Source organism: Pseudorca crassidens, chromosome 11 (assembly GCF_039906515.1).
Source record: "Pseudorca crassidens isolate mPseCra1 chromosome 11, mPseCra1.hap1, whole genome shotgun sequence".
In the NCBI taxonomy this organism is placed as follows: domain Eukaryota; kingdom Metazoa; phylum Chordata; class Mammalia; order Artiodactyla; family Delphinidae; genus Pseudorca; species Pseudorca crassidens.
Window position 1 is genome coordinate 42,813,221 of NC_090306.1, and position 23,100 is coordinate 42,836,320.

General features: G+C 47.8%; 2 protein-coding genes across 14 annotated transcripts in view; both read right to left on the reverse strand.

Annotated features, from left to right (window-relative positions):
• Positions 1 to 111: 111 nt before the first annotated feature.
• PRKAG1 (protein kinase AMP-activated non-catalytic subunit gamma 1) lies at positions 112 to 14,043 on the reverse strand. Of its 4 annotated transcripts, none has more exons than XM_067696404.1 (13): positions 13,902 to 14,008; positions 9,886 to 9,934; positions 4,620 to 4,806; positions 2,980 to 3,089; positions 2,699 to 2,780; positions 2,542 to 2,600; positions 2,356 to 2,401; positions 2,199 to 2,253; positions 1,839 to 1,965; positions 1,565 to 1,730; positions 1,369 to 1,406; positions 954 to 1,100; positions 112 to 818 (listed from the first exon to the last, which is right to left on the reverse strand). In XM_067696404.1, the coding sequence occupies exons 4-13, from the start codon at positions 3,049 to 3,051 to the stop codon at positions 714 to 716; spliced, it is 897 nt and encodes a 298-aa protein (XP_067552505.1). In that variant the 5' UTR covers positions 3,052 to 3,089; positions 4,620 to 4,806; positions 9,886 to 9,934; positions 13,902 to 14,008; the 3' UTR covers positions 112 to 713. The 4 variants fall into 4 exon arrangements, with proteins under 4 accessions (XP_067552505.1, XP_067552506.1, XP_067552503.1 ...); XM_067696405.1 differs by lacking the exon at positions 4,620 to 4,806 and adding an exon at positions 7,880 to 7,971 and having other exon boundaries at positions 13,902 to 14,001; XM_067696402.1 differs by lacking the exon at positions 4,620 to 4,806 and adding an exon at positions 10,817 to 11,013 and having other exon boundaries at positions 13,902 to 13,977.
• A 112-nt stretch (positions 14,044 to 14,155) lies between these two features.
• KMT2D (lysine methyltransferase 2D) overlaps positions 14,156 to 23,100 on the reverse strand; it is a 39,750-nt gene continuing 30,805 nt past the window's right edge. For 8 of the 10 annotated variants that reach the window (XM_067696399.1, XM_067696391.1, XM_067696392.1 and 5 more), the window contains 10 exons: positions 22,469 to 22,601; positions 22,263 to 22,390; positions 20,974 to 22,114; positions 19,971 to 20,107; positions 19,742 to 19,872; positions 19,219 to 19,266; positions 17,773 to 18,058; positions 17,460 to 17,533; positions 17,224 to 17,332; positions 14,156 to 17,084 (listed from right to left, as the gene is read on the reverse strand). In XM_067696399.1, coding sequence (XP_067552500.1) covers positions 16,992 to 17,084; positions 17,224 to 17,332; positions 17,460 to 17,533; positions 17,773 to 18,058; positions 19,219 to 19,266; positions 19,742 to 19,872; positions 19,971 to 20,107; positions 20,974 to 22,114; positions 22,263 to 22,390; positions 22,469 to 22,601 — 2,280 coding nt within the window. In that variant the 3' untranslated portion in view covers positions 14,156 to 16,991. The remainder of the gene's footprint in view (positions 17,085 to 17,223; positions 17,333 to 17,459; positions 17,534 to 17,772; positions 18,059 to 19,218; positions 19,267 to 19,741; positions 19,873 to 19,970; positions 20,108 to 20,973; positions 22,115 to 22,262; positions 22,391 to 22,468; positions 22,602 to 23,100) is intronic. The other 2 variants (XM_067696397.1, XM_067696396.1) reach the window with 1 other exon arrangement.

Sequence of the window (23,100 nt, forward strand, 5' to 3'; positions counted from 1 at the left end):
TATATGTGTGTGTGCTATTATTGTTGTTATTAATGATGAGCTGGAGAAGCCATATGAAGTAGGAAGGCTGGAGTAGTAGTGTCTATCAACTACAAAAATCAAACACTGAAATACCATGAAGAGGCTCCTGTCATTTTAATTAGGTTTGCCACAAAAAGCAATAACCTCAGCTAACCGCTCTGCCCTCCCCCTCCACCTGAGTCTCATCTCCCTTCATATGCATACAGCACAGGAACCCAAAGGCCCTCCTCCCCATGATCCTCCCCACTCCCATTATGGGAAGAAATGCCATTAAATGGACTCAGCCTCCTCCATACAGCATGAAACAGGATGAATAAAAATATCTTTATGAAGAGTTTTGTTGTGTCCATTATCTTAGGGTGGAGTCAGGGACAGAGATAGAGGCAAAGGCTGGGTGAGGTCTGGGGATCTCTCAGAGATCAGAATTTGCCTGAGAAGCACAGAAAGGGGGCTATGTCTAAGTGGGCAGGGACCAGGCTGAAAGATTTCCTCAAGGGTGAGGATAAGGACAGCTAAAAATCCATTCTCCTTCCTCCCCCACACCTTCCCTCACTCCCATGTAGAAGGGTAGGGAGCTCCCGGGCAGGGAACAGAGTCCCAATTCTCTAAAGTTCTCGTCTCTGGTTCCCAGAGCTTTGGGCAGGCAGTGAGTGGGGCATAACCCCTGGTGCTGCATGACCCCTTCCCCCGGCTCAGGGCTTCTCTCCGCCTGTGAGCACCAGGGCCTGCAAGATGTCAGACAGTGATACAATTCCCTTGACCACATCATTCTCATCCACCACTACAAGTCGGTGAACCTGCACAGAGCAATAAGGAAGGGAGAAAGGGATGTTTAGTGCCAGCCTCAGTTAAGGTGAGCCCTTCAGCCCCTACCCTCCATGCCAAACCGAAGCTGCTACCCCCAGCACCTTTTGGGTTGCTGGCTCCCCTACCTCTGCTTCTACCAGCCTGTTGATGATGGTTTCCAGAGTCTCATGCAGGTAGCACTTGAGGACACCCTCAAAGTGATGCGATCGATGTTGCAGGGCTTTGGTCACTGACACATCTAGGTTGTTGTAGGTCTTCTCTGCTGCCAGATTCTGGGGAGAGAGAGAAACATTCATGCAGGGAAGCAAGGGAGCCGGCCCGCAAACTCCGAGCCCACCCAACCTCACCAGAGTGATTTAGGGTAGCTGTCAGCCATGCCCACAAGCCATACCCAGCTCATTCAATTCCTTTTCAAACAGGATTTGAAAGCTTGGAAGCTTCTAAAACCCTCAGGTCCCAGAAGAGACTCTCTTCTTCTCCCTCTCCACATCCAACACCCCACCCCTTTCCCTGCCTCCCAGCACCTCCACAATCACTCACGATAACATCAAACTTGGAGTAGATGTCCACCACACGCCCTAGGGGGACAGAGGCAGCTCAGCAAGGAGGATCTGGCATCCAAGGCTCCCCCAGCCTATAGAATCACCCTCCGGGCTGAGCTGAGGGGACAGCAGATTTTCCCACAGCCTCCCTGGCTTCCCTGGAGCCCTCCCTCTCCTTTTGCCCAATCTCTCACCTTTCTCATCCACCACTGGCAGGGCTGAGACTCGGTGCTGTACAAAGATGCCCAGAGCCACGTAGACGGGGGTAGTAGTGCGGACCATAGCAATGTTAGCATAGGTGCCAATCTGTAGCTCTTCCAGAGACTTAGACATGAACTCTGGCTTGGGGAACTCAGTGATCTGAGGAAATAACCATCATCTTGATTTTTTTCAAGGCCCCTCAAACCACCTTTGGATACCCCTCCGACAAGTATGTAAGAAGTAAAAACTGGGCCGAGGAGCACTTACAAACAACTTGAGGAATTTGAGGATGCGCTTGTGGGTAAGGATGTACAAGGTGTTGCCTGATTCCGGGTCAATAACTGGCAGCCTGTGGATCTTGTTTCGAATTAATGAAGAGACAGCATCAAACAAGCTGTGGGAAGGTAGGGGATAATGATAAGTTCCACAGTGCTGGGCCTGAGGGTGGTTAAATAGCTCCTTAGAGTTTGTTTATAAACAGGTGGTTGGGGGAGAGGAGCAGTGTTCAGACTAGACCTAAATAAATGTGTGTGTGTGTGTGTGTGTGGATCTTTGGGTATCTACGGCCTTAGCTATGATGATGGCAAGGCTCTTTCCCCTCTGGACAAATGGTTAGCTGGAACTCACCTGGCATTAGGAGAAATGCAGACAAGTGGTTTAAAGGAGTCCTGTAGGTACACCTCTGAAGGGAAAAGGGAGGTTCACAAAATACCACCATGAAAAACTGTTTCCCAGGAAACTTTCCATCCCTTTATCCTTTTACAACCCCCAGTTCTCTACATACCTCTCCAAGTTTCTATCTTGTGTTCTTCTAGCTCATAGATCTGAACCTGAAAGCAGAAGCAACAGAACTTGAGACTTGATCTCCCTGCTTCACTAACTCCTTGTAGTTTGTTTGGAAGAAAGGAAATGAGAATGAGGGACTCTGGGCAGGGAAAGTGGTTTTGGTCATTGAGCTAAGGCTCCTTACCAGGGCTGATTTATAGTAGCGGTGCAGAATATTGATGAAATCAGTGATGGTCAGCATGCCTAGGGGCCAAGATAAGAGCCCTCAGCACTGCTCAAAGCTTCTCTCCCTGCCCAGCACAAGATGCCAGTAAAACTGTGTTCCAACAACTTCTGCTTACCCACAAAACTTTGCTTCTTACTATCCCACAAAGGCGCAGCTCGGACACCATTAGTCACCAAAGCAAAGAAAGCTTTCTTCACCTGTAGTGAAAGAGCAACAGTCACAAAGGAAAATTCCCAGGGGGCAGGATTTTAACAGAATAGGAATTGGGTATGCTGGGGAAAACATGAGCCCAACCCCATAGAAGGACAAGGGTATTAGCCTTGGGATGAGGTAGGATGAGAGGTATTGAACCAGAGGCTCCAAGGAAGGGGGAAGGGAAAAGAGGATTTCACCTACCTGAAGGGAAGTATCAAATACAACCAATTTTGAGCTTGTGGGAATCAGGTCATAGCAGCGATGAGACTTCATGAAGGAAGTATACACGCTATTGTTGGATTCTGGAGTCTCTGCATAGGGTGGGAAAGTTAGTAGCTTCCTTCCATGCAACAACTCACAATCAAAAGAGGCAGAAAATAAAAGTATTGTAGTTGCTCAAATATTTACAGCATGATTTTATAAGGCCCCCTATTCTGTTTTGTTCCTACTGTTCCCACAAAACCTGGATAAACCCCTTCAAAACCATTTCATCCAACCCCACCCCCAGGTAGAACTATATAATCTATTGGCTCCTTAGCCAAAAGATGGCTGACTAAAACAGAAAGTCTGTAATACTTTCACTAACCTATTCTAGTCTAAAAGCTTTTTTTCTCATCCTTAACTCATTTTCCTTTTCATATATTTAGCACATTTTCACTTGTTCTCTTTTCTCAATTAAGATGTAATTAAGCTTCTTAAAATCCAAGTAAACTTCTTAAAATTCTTCTAAGACCCACAGATGAGAAAGTCATGGTCCAAGTTGGGCCATTTCAGAACAACACTAAGTTAAAGCCCAGTGCTCAATCAACCTGGCCCAAAACAACCTGAGAGTCCATCTTGGGATGACTGTGTGAATCAGAAATCATCCCACCTACTCTAGACAAATGAGAGACCCTGGCTGGGTTTACCTTTCCATTCCCCTGATTTTAACTGCTTGCTCTCAACTGGAGAAGCAAGCCTCAAAATAATAGCCCAAATGTGCTACATAGTATGCTATGTGTACTTAAAAATATTACACCATCTAATCTGCAAGGCAAATAAATATTGCCCTCATTTTTCAGCTGAGAAAACAGGTGGAAAGCAGCAAAAAAAAAAAAAAAACTGCTCAAGGTCATACCATTAGTAACAAGAAAGACTCAAACACGGATCTACCTGATTCCAAAGTTCACGCTCTTAAATCCTATGCCAGTTGTTTGTTTTTAATTTTTTACCAAAGTTATACAGGTACACAGTTTAAAGAGTCAAATACTTCTACAAATTTTGTTAAGAAAAACTGCAGTCCCTAGCACCCACCTCCCTGTACGACCCCTCCCCAGAGATGAGACCTCTTTTAGCTGAGTATTTTGGTACTTATTTCTATGTCTATAAATAACATGCTTATATTGCTACCTTTTTTGTTCACTTTTAGGCATTAACTATTATCATGCAAGGAAGATGAGAGGCATTATCTATTATCATGCAAGGAAGATGAGAATTTTCAATTCTCTTTACTACCAGGACCCCATTATAAACATGCACCTCCCATCACTCCGTTCTCCCAGAAGTTAAACTGTACGGTTGGTTACATCAGTATTTAAATAATTTTGACTAAATATTCATTATTCAGAGCTAAGTCAAGTAGTAAAGTCTGATTTTTTTTTTCTTTCACAACTTTTTGTTTTCCTTGGAGTTAATAACTGTCTTGTCTTTTTGTTTGCTTAGTTCTCTATGCATAATACTTATAACTAATTCAATCCCCAAACTCTTTACCAATTGTTTAAATCTCCTTTCAAGAAGTTCAGAAGCATGAGATAGTCTAACAATTTAAACTACCCAAAGAAGTCTCTCTGGAGCCTTCTGACCTGCTCAGATCTGGGCTGGTGTGCCTGGTGTGCACTGCTGTCATCCTTAGATCTTCCTTCATCACCATCCAGGGGAGCCAGCCCTTTCACGTCTCTCCTGTACTGGCACTCCTGTGTCCTGTATCCCATGTTTTCATCTTTTTTGATTACTCCCTTGTTTTGGTGGAGCACATCTTCCAGTAGCTTCCTGAGAAAGGGTGCATGGGAAGTAAATTTTTTGAGACCTTGTAGCCTGCAGATATCTTTATTTTACCCTCATCTTTGAATTATAATTTGGCTGGATATAGAATTCTAGGTTGGAATTTATTTTCCTGCAGAATATTGAAGGCACTGCTTCATTGCCTTCCAGCTTCTGGTGCTGTTGAGAGTCCGGAGTCCCAGGCAATTCTGATTCCTTGTGTGTGACTTGTTTTTTTCTCTTTGGAAACTCAGGATCTTCTCTTTGTTCCCAGTGTTCTGAAATCTCATGATGATTGTGCTTTGGGTGGGACAGTTTCACCCATTGTGCTGAATATTCAATGAGTCCTTTCAACATGAAAACTAATGTTCTTCAGTTCCAGGAAATGTTCTTGAATTGCTTCCTTGATTGTTTCCTTCCCTCTGTGTTGTCATTTTTCTCTTTCTGTAACTCCTATTATTTAGATATTGGACTTCCAAAAACTGATCCTTTAAGGTTTGTTTTTGTTGTTGTTGTTATTGTTTTTAAAATACAGTAGTCCCCCCCTTATCCAAGGTTTCACTTTCCACAGTCTCAGTTACCCGTGGTCAACCCTAGTCTGAATATTAAATGGGAAATTCCAGAAATAAACAATTCATAAGTTTTAAATTGCACGGCATTCTGAGCAACATGATGAAATCTCTTGCCATTAAGCTCAGTTCCAGCCCTGGGCGTCAATCGTCCCTTTGTCCAGCATATCCCGCCTGTTAGTCACTTAGTAGCCATCTCAGTTATCAGATTGTCGCTGTATCACAGTGTTTGTGTTCAAGTAACCTTTATTTTACTTAATAATGGCCACAGAGCACAAGAATAGTGATGCTGGCAATTCGGATATGTAAAACTGAAGCCCCAAAGTGCTTCCTATAAGTGAAAAGGTGAAAGTTCTTGACTTAATAAGGGAAAGAAAAAAAATCATATGCTGAGATCTATGATAAAAATGAACCTTCTGGACTTCCCTGGTGGCGCAGTGGTTAAGAATCCGCCTGCCAAGGCAGGGACATGGGTTCAATCCCTGGTCTGGGAAGATCCCGCATGCCACAGAGCAACTAAGTCGGTGTGCCACAACTACTGAGCCTGCGCTCTACAGCCTGTGAGCCACAACTACCAAGCCCATGTACCACAACTACTGAAGCCCGCACGCCTAGAGCCTGTGCTCAGCACCAAGACAAGCCACTGCAATGAGAAGCCCGCATACTGCAACGAAGAGTAGCCCCCGCTCGCCGCAACTAGAGAAAGCCTGCGTGCAGCAACGAAGACCCAACGCAGCCAAAAATAAATAAATAAAGATAAAATGTTAAAAAAAAAAAAAAGAATCAGCATAAACACAATTCACTGATAAAAAAAAAAAGGATGAATCTTCTATCTGTGAAACTGTGAAGAATGAAAAAGGAATTCATGCTAGTTTTGCTGTCACACTTCCAACTGCAAAAGTTGTGGGGTCAGTGTGTGATAAGGGCTTAGTCAAGATGGAAAAGGCATTAAATTTGTACAATAAGATATTTAGAGGCAGACAGACCGACCAACCCCATTCACATAACTCTTAATATATGTTATAACTGTTCTATTTTATTATTAGTTACTGTTGTTAATCTCTTACTGTGCCTAATTTGTAAATTAAACTTTCATAGGTATGTATGTATGTATAGGACAAAAACATAATATATACAGGGTTTCATAGTATCTGCTGTTTCAGGTATCCACTGGGAGTCCTGGAATGTATACCCCGAGGATAAGGAGGTACTAACTACTGTATCTTTTCTCTCCTACTTTCCTCTTCTTTGATTTTTTCTTTTCCTTTATAGTTTATTACAAGATATTGAATACAGTTCCTTGTGCTATACAGTAGAACTCTGTTGTTTATTTTATATATAGTAGTTTATATCTGTTAATCCCATACTCCTAATTTATCCCCCTCCTTTCTCCTTTGGTAACCATAAGTTTGTTTTCTATGTCTGTGAGTCCACTTCTTTGATTTCTAATTCTGCTTTATGAGAGATTTCTTCAACTTGATTTTCCACACCTCCTACTTAGTTTAAAATTTTTGCTATTGTATTTTTAATTTCCAAGAGCTCCTTTTTTGTTTTCTGAAAACTGCTTTTCTTAAAAAAATTACTTCCTATACTTGTTTCATGGTGGAAATATTCTTCATCTGAGTATGCATTAATGTTAATTTTTTTAATTTATTTTGAATAAATTTATTTATTTACTTTTGGCTGCACTGGGTCTTTGTTGCTGCATGCGGGCTTTCTCTAGTCGTGGTGAGCAAGGGCTACTCTTCATTACGGTGTGCAGGCTTCTCATTGTAGTGGCTTCTCTTGTTGCGAAGCATGGACTCTAGACACGCGGACTTCAGTAGTTGTGGCACGCCGGCTCAGTAGTTGTGGCTCACAGGCTCTAGAGCGCAGGCTCAATAGTTGTGGCGCACGGGCTTATCTGCTCTGCAGCATGTGGGATCTTCCCGGACCAGGGATCGAACCCGTGTCCCCTGCACTGGCACGCAGATTCTTAATCACTGTGCCACCAGGGAAGTCCATTAACATTAATTTTTAAAGTTCTTTTCTCTATGCATTGACTTTTCCCTTCTGTTGCTTTTTTTCCTGTTTGTTTTTTTCCATTTGTGGGGGGCAGTTTGGATCACTTTTTTCAAGTTACAGGGTTTCTTTAGATGTCTGGTAATCCTTGGTTTAAAGGAGGATTCAAACCATATTTTAAGAGTGGAGTCTTTTTTTTTTTTTTTTTTTTGCGGTACGCGGGCCTCTCTACGCAGGCCTCTCACTGTTGTGGCCTCTCCCGTTGCGGAGCACAGGCTCCAGATGCGCAGGTTCAGCGGCCATGGCTCATGGGCCCAGCCACTCCGCGGCATGTGGGATCTTCCCGGACCGGGGCACGCACCCGGGTCCCCTGCATCAGCAGGCGGACTCTCAACCACTGCGCCACCAGGGAAGCCCAAGAGTGGAGTCTTTAGAGCTGATTAGAAGCTCTATGTCTGTAAATGAACCTTGTTGACGGTGAACCATTTAGATGGGGAACACTCAATACTTACATTTATAGGGCTTTCCCCTCAATGGGATTCTGAAGAGAAGGATTATTCATGCAATTTTGTGCTTGGAGGATGAAGTCTTTTCTATTAGCACTCTGAAAACCGAATGGGGGAAAAGGGCTGGGGTCTCAGCATCCAGTATGGTTCACTTCATGCTCCTGTTTTCAGCGCAGTACCTCTGCCTTCAACTGGGCCGGCGCCCCTTTCCATACCTCCAGTCTTTGCCAAAGTTGGGATGGGAGTTTCCCAGCTGCACTCAGTGGGGGAGGGAGTCTTGGGATCTGACTGCTTCTTAGACCTTCAATGCTTTTGGGCTTTCCTCACTGCTAGTTTATAATTCAGTTTTCTCAGGTCTGCTAAGTCACTTACCACACTTCTGTCTGCTTTCCAGCTTCCAAAAATTCATTGCTATTATCTCCTCTCTTGTTCTCCCTATTCTGATGGTTTTGTACCTTTTAAAAAAAATTCCTTCATGGTTTTAGTGGCTTTTTGTGAAGGAGCGAAAGTAGATGCATGTATTCAATCCACCATCTTTAACTGGAAGGCCACCATTGTTCCTCAAATTTGAAAACTCACAGACTCCCAAGAAGACTCCCATGTCTTTTGACACCAGTTTAAGACATGCTACACTGACAGTTAAATACCACCATTCCAGGCTACAGGCCTACAAACATATTTGACTTGGTTTTCCCAGGATTTTTAAAATAATTTAAATCAGTTGCCCAATTTAAAAAAATCTGGAGATTTACATAAAAATCCAAACTCTCAATTTCTTTTCATAATCAGAAGATCTTACAAAAGTAGGTTGTGAATTCCCAAATAGTAGCAATTGACCAGACCTGGATAGTTGCTGCCTCCTTTTAGATGCAACGAGATCTACAGGTTATTGTAGTCATACGCAGCTCACGTCACTGCTTGATCCATGGAGGCAATTTGAGTGTCTTACCCCTGCCTCAGTTGGTGCTAATGTGAATGCACTCAGAAACACAAAATGAGCACTGATATCATGGGGCAGTACTCAATTATGAAGAATCATCTAGGTAATTCAAAATATGACTAGATTAACTTTTTTGGATACCAACAACATGAAAACAGAACATTTAAAAAATTCTTGTGGAGAACTCACGGACCTTTAATAATATGTCCTAGGATCTCATCCCATATTTCAATCCTCTGAGAAAGTGTGTACTCCTAATGCCAATAAACATGTCCTAGGAAGACTAGGAGTGTTCCTGGGCAAAATTCTTTACCAGAGATGCCTATAAATTTTGCTTCTTTCTAGATGACCTAGGGTTGAACCATTCCATTCTAACCAAGTATTTGGGCAGGTGCTGGAATTGCCTTCTCCTGTGCCCTGAATTTTAGGGTTTAGTGCCTCTATTTCTAGATTAGTTCTAAGGGTTTCAAGTCCCTTCTATAATTTCTTGTGTATACTCAGTGGTTTTAGTGAGATCGCTGTATGATGAAATCCTAGTGGCTTTGTTTCTGGGCTACTCAGAACATATCAGGGACTTTTTTTTTTTTTTTTTTTTTTGCAGTATCAAGTCATTTATTCATTCACTATTCTTTCTTTCTTTCTTTCTTTTTTGGCCGCACGGCACGTGGGACCTTAGTCCCCCAACCAGGGATGGAACCTGCACCCCCTGCATTGGAAGCACAGAGTCTTAATCACTGGAGCACCAGGGAAGTCCCTACCAGGGACTTCTAAACCATGGTTAGCCAGCCCAGAGTCGCCTATGGAAGTTTTCCCTGTACCTCAAAAGTTTCTCTCAGGTGGTATGCCAACTGAGGATATTAATCATCCTCACCCTGCCCAAGATTTATTCCTAGGTGATCTTGCCAAATCACTGTTCCTGATTTATGTGGTTTGGCACATTATCTGGCCCAGCTTTGATCTTCCCAGGGAAGACTCCGGGAGAAATTCAAAAGCACTGCTGAAGACAAATTAGGATTGGGCTACTGGTATGAAACTGGTTCTCATACCAGTTTCCTTTCTTCAGTAAACTTACCTTGAGGATGCTCATTTTCCAGAGCTGAGTAGTTATCTGAAGAAGTGACCTGGAGAGACAGAGGAACAAAGATTCAGCCTATCTTAGGCTCCATCCATTTGAGCCTAGCAACATTAGGGAAAGGGCTGGTTAACTAATGACTTCCTTGTCTTTCAGAAATATTATCTCATTTAATCTTTATAATAACCCTGAGGTGAATACTATTATTAGCCTTATTTTCACAGATTAGGAAACTTAGGTTCAAGAAATATTAAGCAACCTGCCCAAGGTCGCATGGCTGGCAAAGGGTGGAATGGGGATTTGAATACAGATCTGTGCTGTTCCAAAGCTCATGCCCTTATATACTACCTTGCCTAATGAAACATTAGGTCTTAAAAGCTGAGACTAGAAAATATGAGCTTAAGGTTGGCCCCACAACACTCTCACAGACCTATTTTATAAAAATATGGAAACCAGAGAGACAATACTGCTTTCCCCCAAACAGTCACTAAGCATAGTTGTGGGCACCTGAGTCACTGACGTACCCCTTACCATGAGAGGGGGCCACATCTGGGGAGGATCCCAGCAGCTGACTACCAGAGAGAGTCAAAGTTTGAATGACTGAGGGGTAGATAAGAAGGATAAATGTTCTGAAACTAGGGAACTGAGTCCTCTCAGCACCCTTGTGAGTCAAAGGCTGCTATAGCCCAGAGGGTGCTGGTTTTCCAAGTTTCCTTGTTCATGACAGTCTGAGATTAGAAAGTGCTTTGAATATAGAGAAACCTTCAGAACCATCTCTGTGCTCCCTCAAGTGGGAACATTTGGAAATTTCATTGTTATCTAGGAACCCAGGAGAGATCATGATAATTTTTGTCGGCTGGAATCAACAGTTTTGCCTCTATTTTGCTCTGTCTGGGTAATATCCCCAAACTAACTTAAAGTCATACTTTACCTCCACAGCTGCTGTAGTGACATGAAGTTAAAGGCCTTGGCTTGAAGCTGGGAGGTTGGCTGGTAAACAGGGTCGAGTTGGCAGGACAGCCCTAAACTTCCCTCCTCTAATGGGCCAGGGTGTGGGCAGGGGATAATCTCCCTCTCTTCTGTCTGGGCAGCATAAGGCTATCAGCATGGCCCGGCATTTTGGCAAAACTGTCGGAACAACAGCCTCATCACTTCTAAGTGGGAAAGAGGTCTGTTTAGCAGTAAAGCAGTCTTACAAAGATCTATACAGAGACACAGAAACAGCTACTTCTGTAGAAATTATTGTACCCAGCGTATGATACCTATTTACTGCACTGTGCTACAGTTATTTTGTTCGTTATCTATCCAAACAGACTGTAAATTCCTGGAAGCCTGGAACTATCATATAGTTCTTTGTATCACTCCCTCATACCACGTAGCATGGGGGTTTGCATATAACTCGCAACTGTTTTGTTTTTTAACTCTCAAATTGATAATGATACACACTGATATGAACAGAGAGACCTAAGATTAAGTTACAGAGAGAGAAGAGAGACATACAGCTAAACAGAGACACAGATACCTACGTAAGAGAGTCAGACACAATTGAATATGACTTTATCTTTCTGCCTGTTTCTCCACACAGGAGTGGGATAATTATGTCCACTCTCTCTACATTTAATAACATAGGGGACTTGTGCAAAATACTATTTTCAGAGACACACCCTAGATCTGACACACAGACTCACAATTTCTTCTAAACTCCTGATCCACATTTTCAGTTGTTTGCTGCACCACCACAGATGTCACAGAGACTCCTCAAATGCTTCAATACAAAACAGAACAGCATCTGTCCCTCCAATCCTATTATTCTTACTGTGGGTCCCACCTTTGTTTTTGCACTGCTGTCTTCCCTGATGCCTAGAACTGTGGTCTTGATTCCTCCAAGAACAAGCTATGCCAACATGTCTGCTTAGAATGACAGAGCAGGGCATGACCTAAACTCATCCTTAACATCTATCAGCTAAGCTGCTATGTTAGAAATGCCTCAAAGCCATCTCTCTCCTTTCCACTTTCACAGCTTTAACTTAGCCTTTTACATCCCACTTCTATAGCATTCTCTGAGCTGGTCTCCCTGCCAGTTTAGAGAAGAGGAAGTCTATTTCCTCTTCAATTTGTCTTTCATGCTGTCACCAAGTTCTCTCACCAAGCATCTCAGGTTTGGAAGGGACTTTCAACTCCAGCAACCAAGAACTCACTACTTTCTGAAGCAGCTTCATCCATTTACAGAAAGCCGTTAGGAATATTCCTAAAGTACACTCACTACCTTGCTCATGAATCTTCCATGGGTCCTCTTATTACAAAACAAAGTTCAAACTTAATGTGGCATGCAATATCTTCAACCTGACCCCAGCCTACTTTTCCATTTTCCAGTCATTTCTCCAACTGTGACCAAAATCCAAAGCTCCGGCAACATCAAGCCACTGGCTCACCCCAATTAATCTCTACATGCCCCAGTTTCTATGCCCTTGCTCACACTGTTCTCTCAACCTGCAATGCCCTCTCGTGGGCTGACAGCAATTTCTCCCTCCTCTATGCTGCCACGGTCCTTTTTCTGCATCTTGATGCTAGCATTTATTACAGTCTACCTTAAATAACAGCTGTCACTGACTTGCCCTCACCCCCACTCCAGTTAGGCTAAGCATTTTCAAAGCAGGAGTTTTCCTTTTTCTTTATTTTATTCAATTAATTTATTTATTTATTGGCCAAGACACGTGGCCTGCGGTATCTCAGTCCCCCCACCAGGGATCAAACCCAGACCTGGCAGTGAAAAGGCTGAGTCCTAACCACTGGACCGCCAGGGAACTCCCTTTTTTTTTTCATTTCAAAACTATTTCTATTCCAAAAACCTAATCCAGTACATAAAGTATGAGGGCTAAATCAGAAAACCTATATTAAAATGCTTTGTAAACCATAATATATTTATAAGTAAGTAAAAAATAATGTTATTTTGAATTTAATGGAATCAGAACTTTCATTCTTGCTCAAAATTCTCTTAATCTGTAAGAACTTACTCCCTTGCCTGGGTGACCAGCTGCAAATCATTTTACCACTTTGGTCTGGTTTCTTCTTTATAACCTTAGGGACATGACCTCTCCGCAAGCAAACAAAGGGTACAGTAAGGGAATGACCCTGGGCGTGTAACTGATCCAAAGAAAGGTGAACCTGCAGCCCTCACACAACTACAGTAGCAGATGATAAAAACCAAGGTAGTTAGAGTTACTCTGCCTGACAAAGGATACATGGAGGGAAGTGAATGGGCAGGGTTCCAGAGTACTAGACAAAGGCTCCTGAGAGTGAGGATGGGTCCAAACAGGTAGTAGGCAACCTGCAGCAACTCTGGGAGGATGACAGGGACCTGCCACAATCCGTCAGTGCGTGCCTGCCAAGAAGGAGCTACGCCAACACACCTGCTCAGAATCGCAGAGCAGGGCGTGACCTAAACTAGATCAGGGACACAGTAGCCTCTACCACTGAAAGGGTCCCTCCTTCGGGGAAACCCCACTTTTCAGTCTCATTAAGGGTATGTTACCTCGCTGGACACCTCAATGCAGTATAAAAGTCTTTCAGACGTCCCTCCTGCTAAGGACTGCATGAATCACACTCACACAACTGGGGACCAGGTGCTACCTGCAAGCGGGGGTCCCTCGGAACCCCCTGCTTCACCCAGGAAAGCTGGCTCACAACCCTTCTCTCTCATGCAAACCTCCGAAGGGCCCGAGGCGCTAAAAGGAAAGGAGGCCCGATATCGCCAAGGCGTGCGTAGGTTCCAAGGAGGGAGCTAGGAGTCACTGCCCGCTCGGGCTAAAAGTACCACGGACCGAAGGCAGGCACGGGCGCGGCCCAGTCCTAGGAGATGCACTCAGCGAAGGAGCGGAGGAGCAGGGTCACGGGATAGGACTGACACCCTGCTTCTCGGTTACTGGGCACCAGAGCCGGCCCCGGCCTCCCCGTCCCCTGACGGGGGGGGTCTCAAGCTCCACGGCGCCCTCCCGCAGCCCTCCCGCGCTCCTCACCGCTTCCATCGCGACAGACGCCGGCTGGGTTCGTTCGCTTTAGGAAGCTTGCCCGGGGAGGGAGGCGGGGAAGGTCCCGCCCCACGTCCGGTACCGCGACGCCACTTCCGCCTACGTCAGGACTGACGCAAGCCAAGGGCGGAAGGCCAGGAGCTGACCCTTCCGGCGTGGCCTGGCCTCCGAAACCGCCCTCCCCCCAGTCCTCCCGCACCTCACAGATCCCACCGACGGCGAGGGTGACGGGACGGAGCCGCTTGTATTTAAAATGTTCTTTTTTTATTTGTCGTTTAAAAACAAACTTGGAAGAAGCAAAATCCAAAACTTGCCCTTTGCCTCTTGCAACATAAATTATGTACAGTTCAGAATGATCGCTGATACAAAACATGCCAAGGACAGGGGCGCTGGGGGTGGAGGGAGAGAGGGCGCTTTAAAAAAGGGAATCATTTCATCCGTTGTTACGAAGGACCAACCTTGCTGTACAGGATACACACAACACAAAATAAAGTCTTCACGGGATTCACACTTGTCAGAGATTTATTTTTTAAAAAGGGGGAGGGAGGGTCCTGGAGGTGAGGGGAGAAGACCGTAAAGGGGAAAAACTGAAAATTGAATATGTGCAAGTGTAAACCAACCCAAAATACAAACATGGGGCACGGGGAAGGGCGGGGCGGGGGAGAGGGAATTCTGATGCAATTATACAGGCGGGGTACTTTAAAAAAAAAAAAAAAAAAAAAAACCAACAACCAAAATTCCAACCTTGTAGCTTGGGTCTGAGTTAGTTTATATAAAAATTAAAAACTGTATAAGGTTTCTTCACTAAATTCTACAGGACTATCAGATACCTAGCATATGCTTACAAAGTCTGCCCCATCCCCTTTTCCCAATCCCAGGGCCCAAGCCCCAACCAGAGCCTGACTCGCAGAAGCCAATCTCCCCCTCCCTGTAGCCTAGACCTTCTTTGCTCTTGGAAAAGGAACATCCAATGGCTTTGGGGGCAGCAGCCCAGTCTCCCCACTGTCTGATTTAACTACAGTGGTTTCCGTGGGGGTGAGGGGATGTTATTCTCTTACACATTTGCAGCTTGAAACAGTTGAGGAAGCAGCTTAAAAAAAAAAAAATCTCCCTACCCCCATCAATCCGCAACCCCCCAAATTCGAAAACAAACAAAAACAAACCTAAAATCACAACAGCAACCGTGCTCCCCCTCCAGCAGGCCCGCCCATACACCACCACCAAGCCCACCCCTACACTCCAGACATTTGATTCTTGAAAATATTAATTACAAAATGCCCTTTGCCCACAGCCCCTAGGAGAGAACTGCATATAAGCTTCATCTTCATCCCCATGGCTCCCTACCAGAGAGGGGTCTGGGGCCTCACCCACCCCCTGACCTAACCCTACCCCCAGGAAGAGGTTCAACTGCAGCACAAGCTTGGGCAGAAAGGGGAAGGACAAGGGAGGAGGCAGGGGAACCCATTACCCTCTGGCTCCCCCTGGGGCCAGCTCACTTTTGTGCGTTATAACATAGTCCAACTATACAAAAGGGGGTGGGAATCGCCCAGCCTCTATACCCCCCCCTTACAGCAGTCACAGCCAGGGGGTGGGGAGGAGGGGGTGAGGAAAAGGGCGGTAGGTTGGGTAATGGAGGGGGCTCCCCCACAAGGGGAGCTCCATGTGTCCGCCCCACGCCCCCCTACCATTTATAAACTGGTTTTGTAAAAAGAAAATAGATATATTTATATAGAATATATAAAGCACAAAAATTAGTAGTTTTACATTTGCTCTCCCCGGGGGTGGGGGGAGAGGGGAGGGTTCTCACCTCCAGCCGGCTCCCCCATGCCCCACAAGACTATGTACAATCCCATGTATAAATAGATAAATACCCCCCACCCTCCCCGCGCTGACACTAAGCTCCCCCAGCCCCACATCACCACCCCTTCCCACCAGACCAGCAGCAGTTTGGTGACGGAGGGAAAGTGGGAGCTCCGGGCCACACCCTGCCTCACTGGGTATGGGCATGCCACTCAGGGATAGCCCTCACCCTACCACCCACCCACCCTATCCAGGGGCTGGAGGGCAAATGGGCTCATGATGGGGTTGGGAAAACCGGAGGGAGATATCCTGGTCCTAAGTTTAGCACACCCCTCCTGCCCCCATGTCCAGATGGAGAAGGAAGTCCTAGAGCAACTAGGGGCCAGTCATCCCCAATCTTCATCATCATTAGTCTCAACCACCATCCCATGCCCGTAATTAAAAACAAAGATGGATTTTTTGTTGTTGTTTTTTCTTCTTCCTCCTACCCCCCTTCCACCCACTCAGAAGAGGGCAGTGAGGTGGGGGAGAGGGTTGGGGCAGTAGGGGGCTTGGAGAGGGTCTCACATTTCAAAACAGCAAAAAATCCAACACTTAAATGAGGTAGGTGTGGGTGCGGGGTCTCCTTGCCCGGCTTGCCCGGCTTGCCCTCCTGGGCAGCGGGGCGCCTCTTTCCCGTTCATGTTGCATTTGTCAGAGTGGAAAACAAGGAAACACAACCCATAGAGAGACAGAAACACAGAGGAGAAGAGGGAGACAGAGACAGATTGAGAGGGAAGGGGATGGGGGTGAGGGTGGGGGCAGGACCCGGCAGGCAGGGCCAGGTGTGGGACCCGGCCTTTGGGATTGTCAAGCTTAGTCAAGTCTCTTTGCAGCCTCGAGTTGGGCCAGAGAGGTCGGTGGGAGCAGCAGGGCTGTGAGGCCCGGCCACACATCCTCCTCCCCCCTCCCTGCTGCTTCCCAGATGCTTCTGGGTAGTTCCCAGCCCATATCCCCCTCAAACCTGAGATGCCCAATGGCTGCTTCTGTCTGACCCCTCCTGGAGCTGGGGGCAGAGATGCCAGCCTGGGGGCCAGTGGCGGGGAAGAGGGTCATCCCTGGTGCCCAGGGTGGGCGTGGCCTAGGGCCCTCTGCCCCAGCCTCCTGCTCCAGGGGCTCCGGTCAGCCGGCAGCCCCAGCCCTGGGTCCTGGCTCTGGCTGCTACCTCTCTTCCCCCTCATCCCTTTCAGGGAAGAGGTTGGGGTGGGGGACTCCCCTGCCTGGTAGCCTCAAAGCTTCTTAGTTCATCCATTTCCGACAATTCCAGGCTCCACAGTGGCAGGGGATCTTGTGCTGATCGTCCTCAAAATCAAACTGATAGTCATATGTCAGCTGGAAAGAGAAGAGGGCAGAATCAATGCCAGTCCCCCAGAGGAAGTGGGGGAGGGCAGTGGCCTTGGATTTTGACTTGTGGCAAATGGCAGAGAAGAGGGAGCTGCTTTGTCACTCACTGAGGGATGCTTCCTCTTACCTCCTCTCCTTTGGGGATTCGCCGGCTGGAGATGATGATGATTTTGTCCTCCTTGTCAAATGTCACAACTTCCGCCACACAGTTAGGGGCACAGGAATGGTTAATGTACCTAGGCAGTGGGACAAAGTCAGAAACGCCGAGCAACTGGGTTGGATGGTTCTGGTTCCCTGTTGGCCCACCCCCAGAATGCCACCCCAGGGGACTCTTAAATACCTTCTTACTCATCCCTCTCTCACCTGGCAGGGCCTCCGGTCAACGTAGCATCAATGACATGTTCGTTGTTTATTCGAAACATGTAGATGCCTCGATTCTAGAAAGGCAGAGGTTGCAGAGGAAGGGGCAAGAATATCAGAGAATGGCAGCGGCGGTGGCGAGATCAAGGAGTGGACTTGGGCAGTGGGCTTATCTTCATTTCCTATTCTTCCATTCTCCTGCCTCTCCCCTCCTCTTCCCACAGCTTTCCACCTGCTCCTCTGGCCCCAATCCTGCCCCTTGCCCCTTGGCTAAGTGTGGACCACGCACCATGATGGCCCCTCTGCCAGCCCATACCTGCTCCTCATAGATTTTCTCCCGCCGGTTGGCCACCTCATTGCGAATGATGGTGCCAATGTACTCAATGACCATTGTGTGCTTTTCTAGGTCCTTGGCCGCATAGAGCCCCAGGCCCTGGATACGGGAGCGAGCCAGATATACATTGTTCTTCCACTCAGTGCGGAGCCGCCGGTACTGAGATGACTTCGAGTGCACAAACTGTTTGCTGTACGGGGTGTTGGTCTCGCCTGTGAAGGTGCTCTGATATGCCTTGGACATGCTGGTGCTGTTCAGAGTGTGGGGCCTGGGAGGTGATATAGTCCATGACAAGACAGCTCTCCCCCAGACCAGGCACACGCCACCCGCTTCCTCCCTGGGATGTGCAACGCTCTGGTTAGGGGCATGTGCTGCCTTGGGAATGGAGTAGAGGCATCTGAGTCTTGGCTTTGGTGAGGCAGCAACTAGCTATGGGGACACTTCCAAGAGCCTGGGTGGCAAAGAAAGCCCAGGATGGGGGGTGGGGTGGGGCATGGAGGAAGGGAAGGGGCACTGATTCCCCTACACTGAGCCCGCTCTCCCATCTCCCCACCTTCTACCACCCTCCTGCCAAACCAGACTCAAGGCCATGCTCAAGACCTCTGGGAGGTCTTCCCCAAGCAGCCCAGGCCTGGAATTTAAGCTCATCATTTGTTCAAATATCTGAGTCCTACTTCCTGCTCATACTGGAAGCTCTGAAAATGGGGGCCATGTCTACCACATTGGGCTGGATTTTAATTAAAATTGGCTCTGAATTCATAGCCAAAAGGTAGTATCCTTTCCTTTCTTTAGACTGTCCTCTTCTCTGATGTAACATTGGGCTCTGTGCAGATGGCTCAGTGCAGGGGAATGACTGCTGCCTAGGAGGATGCCTTTTCACCACCCTAGGGCACCAGCCAAATTCTTGCCCATCCCAGAGCAGTGGTTTTCAAACTGGTTCTTTTTTTATACAGAAGAAATCTTTTTGTTTTTTTCTTTAACAAAACATTACCGGAACTCCCATACATAAACTAGATGGAAAAGGAACTCTTCTGGTTGAATCCAATTTGGGGAAGGGGGAGTTATGCATGGACAGGGCCAAGTTCTGCCTACTCAGTTTATGTGTTCCAGGGCTTTCTGGAACACACACAGTTTGAAAACCACTGTTGTAGAGCATCAAGGACCAGGGCTGGCTGGGGTAGAGTTTGACGCTCTACGACAGCCTGAGGAGCAACCGAAGGCCTTCAAGGAAGCCCTCCTCGCATGGATTTTGCCTCCCTCTACCCAGGGACCAAGGTCAGCCTACTGCGGTACACAGCAAGAACAGTGGACCACAAGTCAAGAGATAAGGCTCTGGTCCCAGCTGTGACCTTTGTCTAGTCACTTAATCTTTCTGGGTCTCAGTTTTCTCAGCTGTAAAATGGGGATCATACCACCTGCCCTACCTACCTCATAAGGTTGTTGTGAGGATCAAATGAGATAATGGATGTGAAAACGCTTTGAAAAAAAAAGTATAAAGTGCTATACAAATGTAAGGTTTTATTATTTTTCCTATTATATTCCTAATTATTTATTTTTGACACCAACTCAGTCTGGGGAAGGGAAGGCGAACCTAGTACTCAGGGGGCGTCTGTCTGAGGTTTGGGAGAATCACAGGCCCCCTGGAAGCAAAACAGGAAAGGAAGGTGGTGACTGGGTCGTTTATACATTTCATATGATTTCACCACTGTCTACCCAGAACCTCCCCAACGGCCATTCCCAGGGTGCCCAAGATAAGTCTATGTCTAGACTGCAGGTCAACCCAGAATACCTGAGCAGGCTCGGGGAGGAAATGGATACCCTAGTGATACCTGCGCACCCTCTAATCAGGAGGCCTAGAGTGAACCCCCAGTCTCTCCAAGGGAACTCTGATCTGTAACCCCAAACACTTGTAATTGGCCAGAGGGTCCCTACCAACCCCCCACAAGCTCACCGTTTGTAGTGTGTGAGGATTTTAGGCTCTGATCGAGCACAACCAGTGGGGTTGATCATGAGTGGCAGCTCCATCAGGGGGTGGCGTCCATAGCGGAATAAATAATTTTGACAGCTTTCCACTCCAGGCAGCTGTGGGCACAGGTCATGCTCACTTTAGCCCAAGCACTTCTGGGGCAGAACCAACCTTCCCCACGCCCACCTGCCCCCACCCCTGGCCCCTTCCTTACTGATTCAGCTATGCGCAGCACGGCGTGCACTGTCAGCCCAAAGAGCTCCTCGCCTTTCAGGTACTCGGGGAAGAGCCGCAGCATGTCAGCCTCTTTCCTCATGGCAGCCACAGGCTCAATGATGCGATTCCACACAGCTGAGAGGCAAGGAAAGAGAGCAGCCCTCAGAGGCAACTTCTGCTCACTGACCTCAGCCCTAACCTCCACCTGAAGCTACGTTTGTTTTCTGTAGCCTGCCCGCCTTGCTGTCAGGAGGGTGTGTGGTTCTTCAGGAGCCCCTCTTGGCCTCCCAATCTCAGTCTCCCTCAACAAGCCAGGAGGCTTCCCACCCTGGAGGGGCATCAGAGAGCCTTGTGACACAGAAACATGAACCCAGGGCCCAGGATACCCAGCACAGGCATGTTTTGGAGTTGAGAAGACTTGGGTTCAAGTTCTAATACTGGCCGTGGGACCTTAAGGCAAATACTTACATCTCTCCACTACTCAGTTTCTCTATGTGTAAAACTTGGCATAATAAGAGTACTCGGCTTGCAGGGTTTTGTGTGAACAAAATAACCTGTATAAATCACTCAGCTTAGTTTATGGCACACAGCACATGCTCACTACAATGTAACTCTTACTGTTACTTTTATCAGTAACACTGAAACTAAGATCAAGATCTTATCCAGCGAAAAGCAACCATAAGGAACTCAAGGCTAGAATCAGATTGGGTGAGCTGGAAGGCGGAGTCTCAGAACTGTATCCTTTAGATCCACTGAGTTAGGAGAAGGAGCTGACATACGTGTAGTCAGACAAGCAAAATACCCTCTATCACAAGGGAATTCAAGGTGACTGAGCGGTCAAAACACTTTCTCTGGAGACCTTCAAGAGACCTCTGCCTGCCCTAAGTGGGGGAGAAAGATCACTCATGAGGAGCCTGCAGGTGTCTTCTCAACACCGTAAAGGGGACGCTGGGAGACACTTGCCCAATTCTGTATTACCACTTCAAGGGCCCCGTGCTCACCCTGGGGAGAGGCGTCAGTGAAGACCAGGTCCTCCAGGCCCTGCTCCATGACTTTGATCACAAACTCCGGCCGCCCGTTGTTCTCGCCGATGGAGCAGCGGTAGCAGCAGCGGCGGTTGTTAGTACGGAGGCTCCAGTAGATGCGTGTCGCCTCGTAGCCCACGGGATAGAGGGCGGTGGCACTGTGGAAGTCGGCCATCTGGTGGGGCAGCAGCTGTCCGATGGCGTGGAACACAAGGCCCCCTACACGGAACATGTGCAGCCGCTCCCCCCGCTGGATGATGCTGGCGATTTGCTTCACCTCATCTCGCTCAATGTAGACCCGCCGGAAGACAGCAAAAGAGCTCAGCTCCTGCTCGCAGGGCCCCTTGATCTTATGCATCGGACACAGCATGGTCTTGTCCTTGAAGAACATGCACTTGGCGCGGATGGCGCAGGCAAAATGGTAGACGTTGGGGCAACGCATGCGATTGCAGCTGCTGGTGGCACCAGTGCGCTGGCACAGGGAGCACTTGGTGAGCAGTCCTCGGTGCAGGGCAACCTCCACGTTCATCAGTGCCCCACCCTGGGTCTCATATACCTCCGTGGACCACAGGGCACAGTTGAGGTGCACCCACAAGTCCAGGTCCAGGTTCAGCAGGCGAGCAGGCCCATCCGTGGCCCCATCCCCCTCCTCATGACAGAAGCAGCAGCGCCGCATGTCTCGAGGCACCTTGTCAGGTCGCAGGGCTGTGCCAAGCTGCTCCATGAACTCCGCCACTTCCCGCTCGTCCTCCTGCCGCACACCACCCTTCTGGATGGTCAGCAGCAGCCGGAGACGCTTCCAGCGCACCCCCTTCCACTTCTTGAGGCGAGGGGGCCGGGAATCTTCGCCTTCCTCAGAAGGCCGGGCTCGGGGCTTGGGCCGGGCTGATTCAGGGGATGAGGCAAGTGGCAGAGGCGAGGGGACCGGCGGCTCAGCTGAGGGCTCAGCTGGAAGTTCAGCCAAGGGTTCAGCAGGGGGGCTGGCAGGCGAGGGCGCCAAAGGGGATGGGGGTGGGGAGGGTGCTTCAGGAGGCGGGGCCGAGAGCTGCCGCACGTCCAGGTTGGAGACGTTGTAGGTGTAGCTGTGCTGGGTGGGTGGCTCTGGGGCAGGGCTCTCCTATATGGGAAGACACCCTGTACCATTAGTGCCAGCTCCTCGCTGAACCAGTCACCTCTCTCCTCCCACCCAGATTCCACTCGCCCAAAAGCCCTGTGCCTTCTCGGTCCTAGCCAGACACCCACCCCTTTCCCGTCAACAGACCCACCTGTTTGAGGAGGCTCAAGATGTCTAACTGGCTCTTGAGGGTATAGCCGGGCAACACAGCATCAAACTGCTTCAGCCAATCAGGGCCAGCTTCTGGGCTCTTGCCTCCCAGACCCTTTTCTTTCCCACCTGCAGGAAGGAAGGGGTCAGAGCCTGCCACCAGAATCATTCCCTGCAGGTCCCAAGGAGTTTTCCTGCCAAACTCACCAGGGCCCTCAGCTTCCCCCTTCTTAGGCTCAATGCCTGCCCGGGCAGGGCTCTCTGGGAACAGCACCTCATAGGAGTTGGGGATCTTCATGCTTAGTAGCTCTGCCACTGCCACCATCACACCATTCAGGTTCTGCCAGGGCAGGAAAGGGGATGGGACAGCCGTGTCAGCAGAGTGCGTGGAGTGAGAACTACCACCAGCTTGGTAGGGACAAGGACACTCAGAAGGCAACTCCCCAGGTGGCCATGTGCCATCGGTCTTGCCCCTGTGCCATCCAGCTCTTCTCATACGTTTCCTTTATGGGCAGCCTCTCCCTAACCGCTGTGGGTACTAACGGGAGCTCCGCAGAAAGAGACCTGTGTCTGCTGGGTTTGGGAAATGACACACACTACATCCACTACCTGGAAATTCACAATACACATTAGCAAAGTAAAGGATCTGAAGAGTCTTGTAATAAAGAAACCTGTTTTGCTATTTTAACTGGGATTTCCAGTTTCCTTTGACCACAAAACCCTGATAACATTTTCAAAAAACCAGAATTCCACCCAGTGTGACTGGGGACACGCTGTTTTGTAGCACTCGTCGCATTATACACACTCTCCTATTTGTTGACTTGTGTCTTTACCACTGA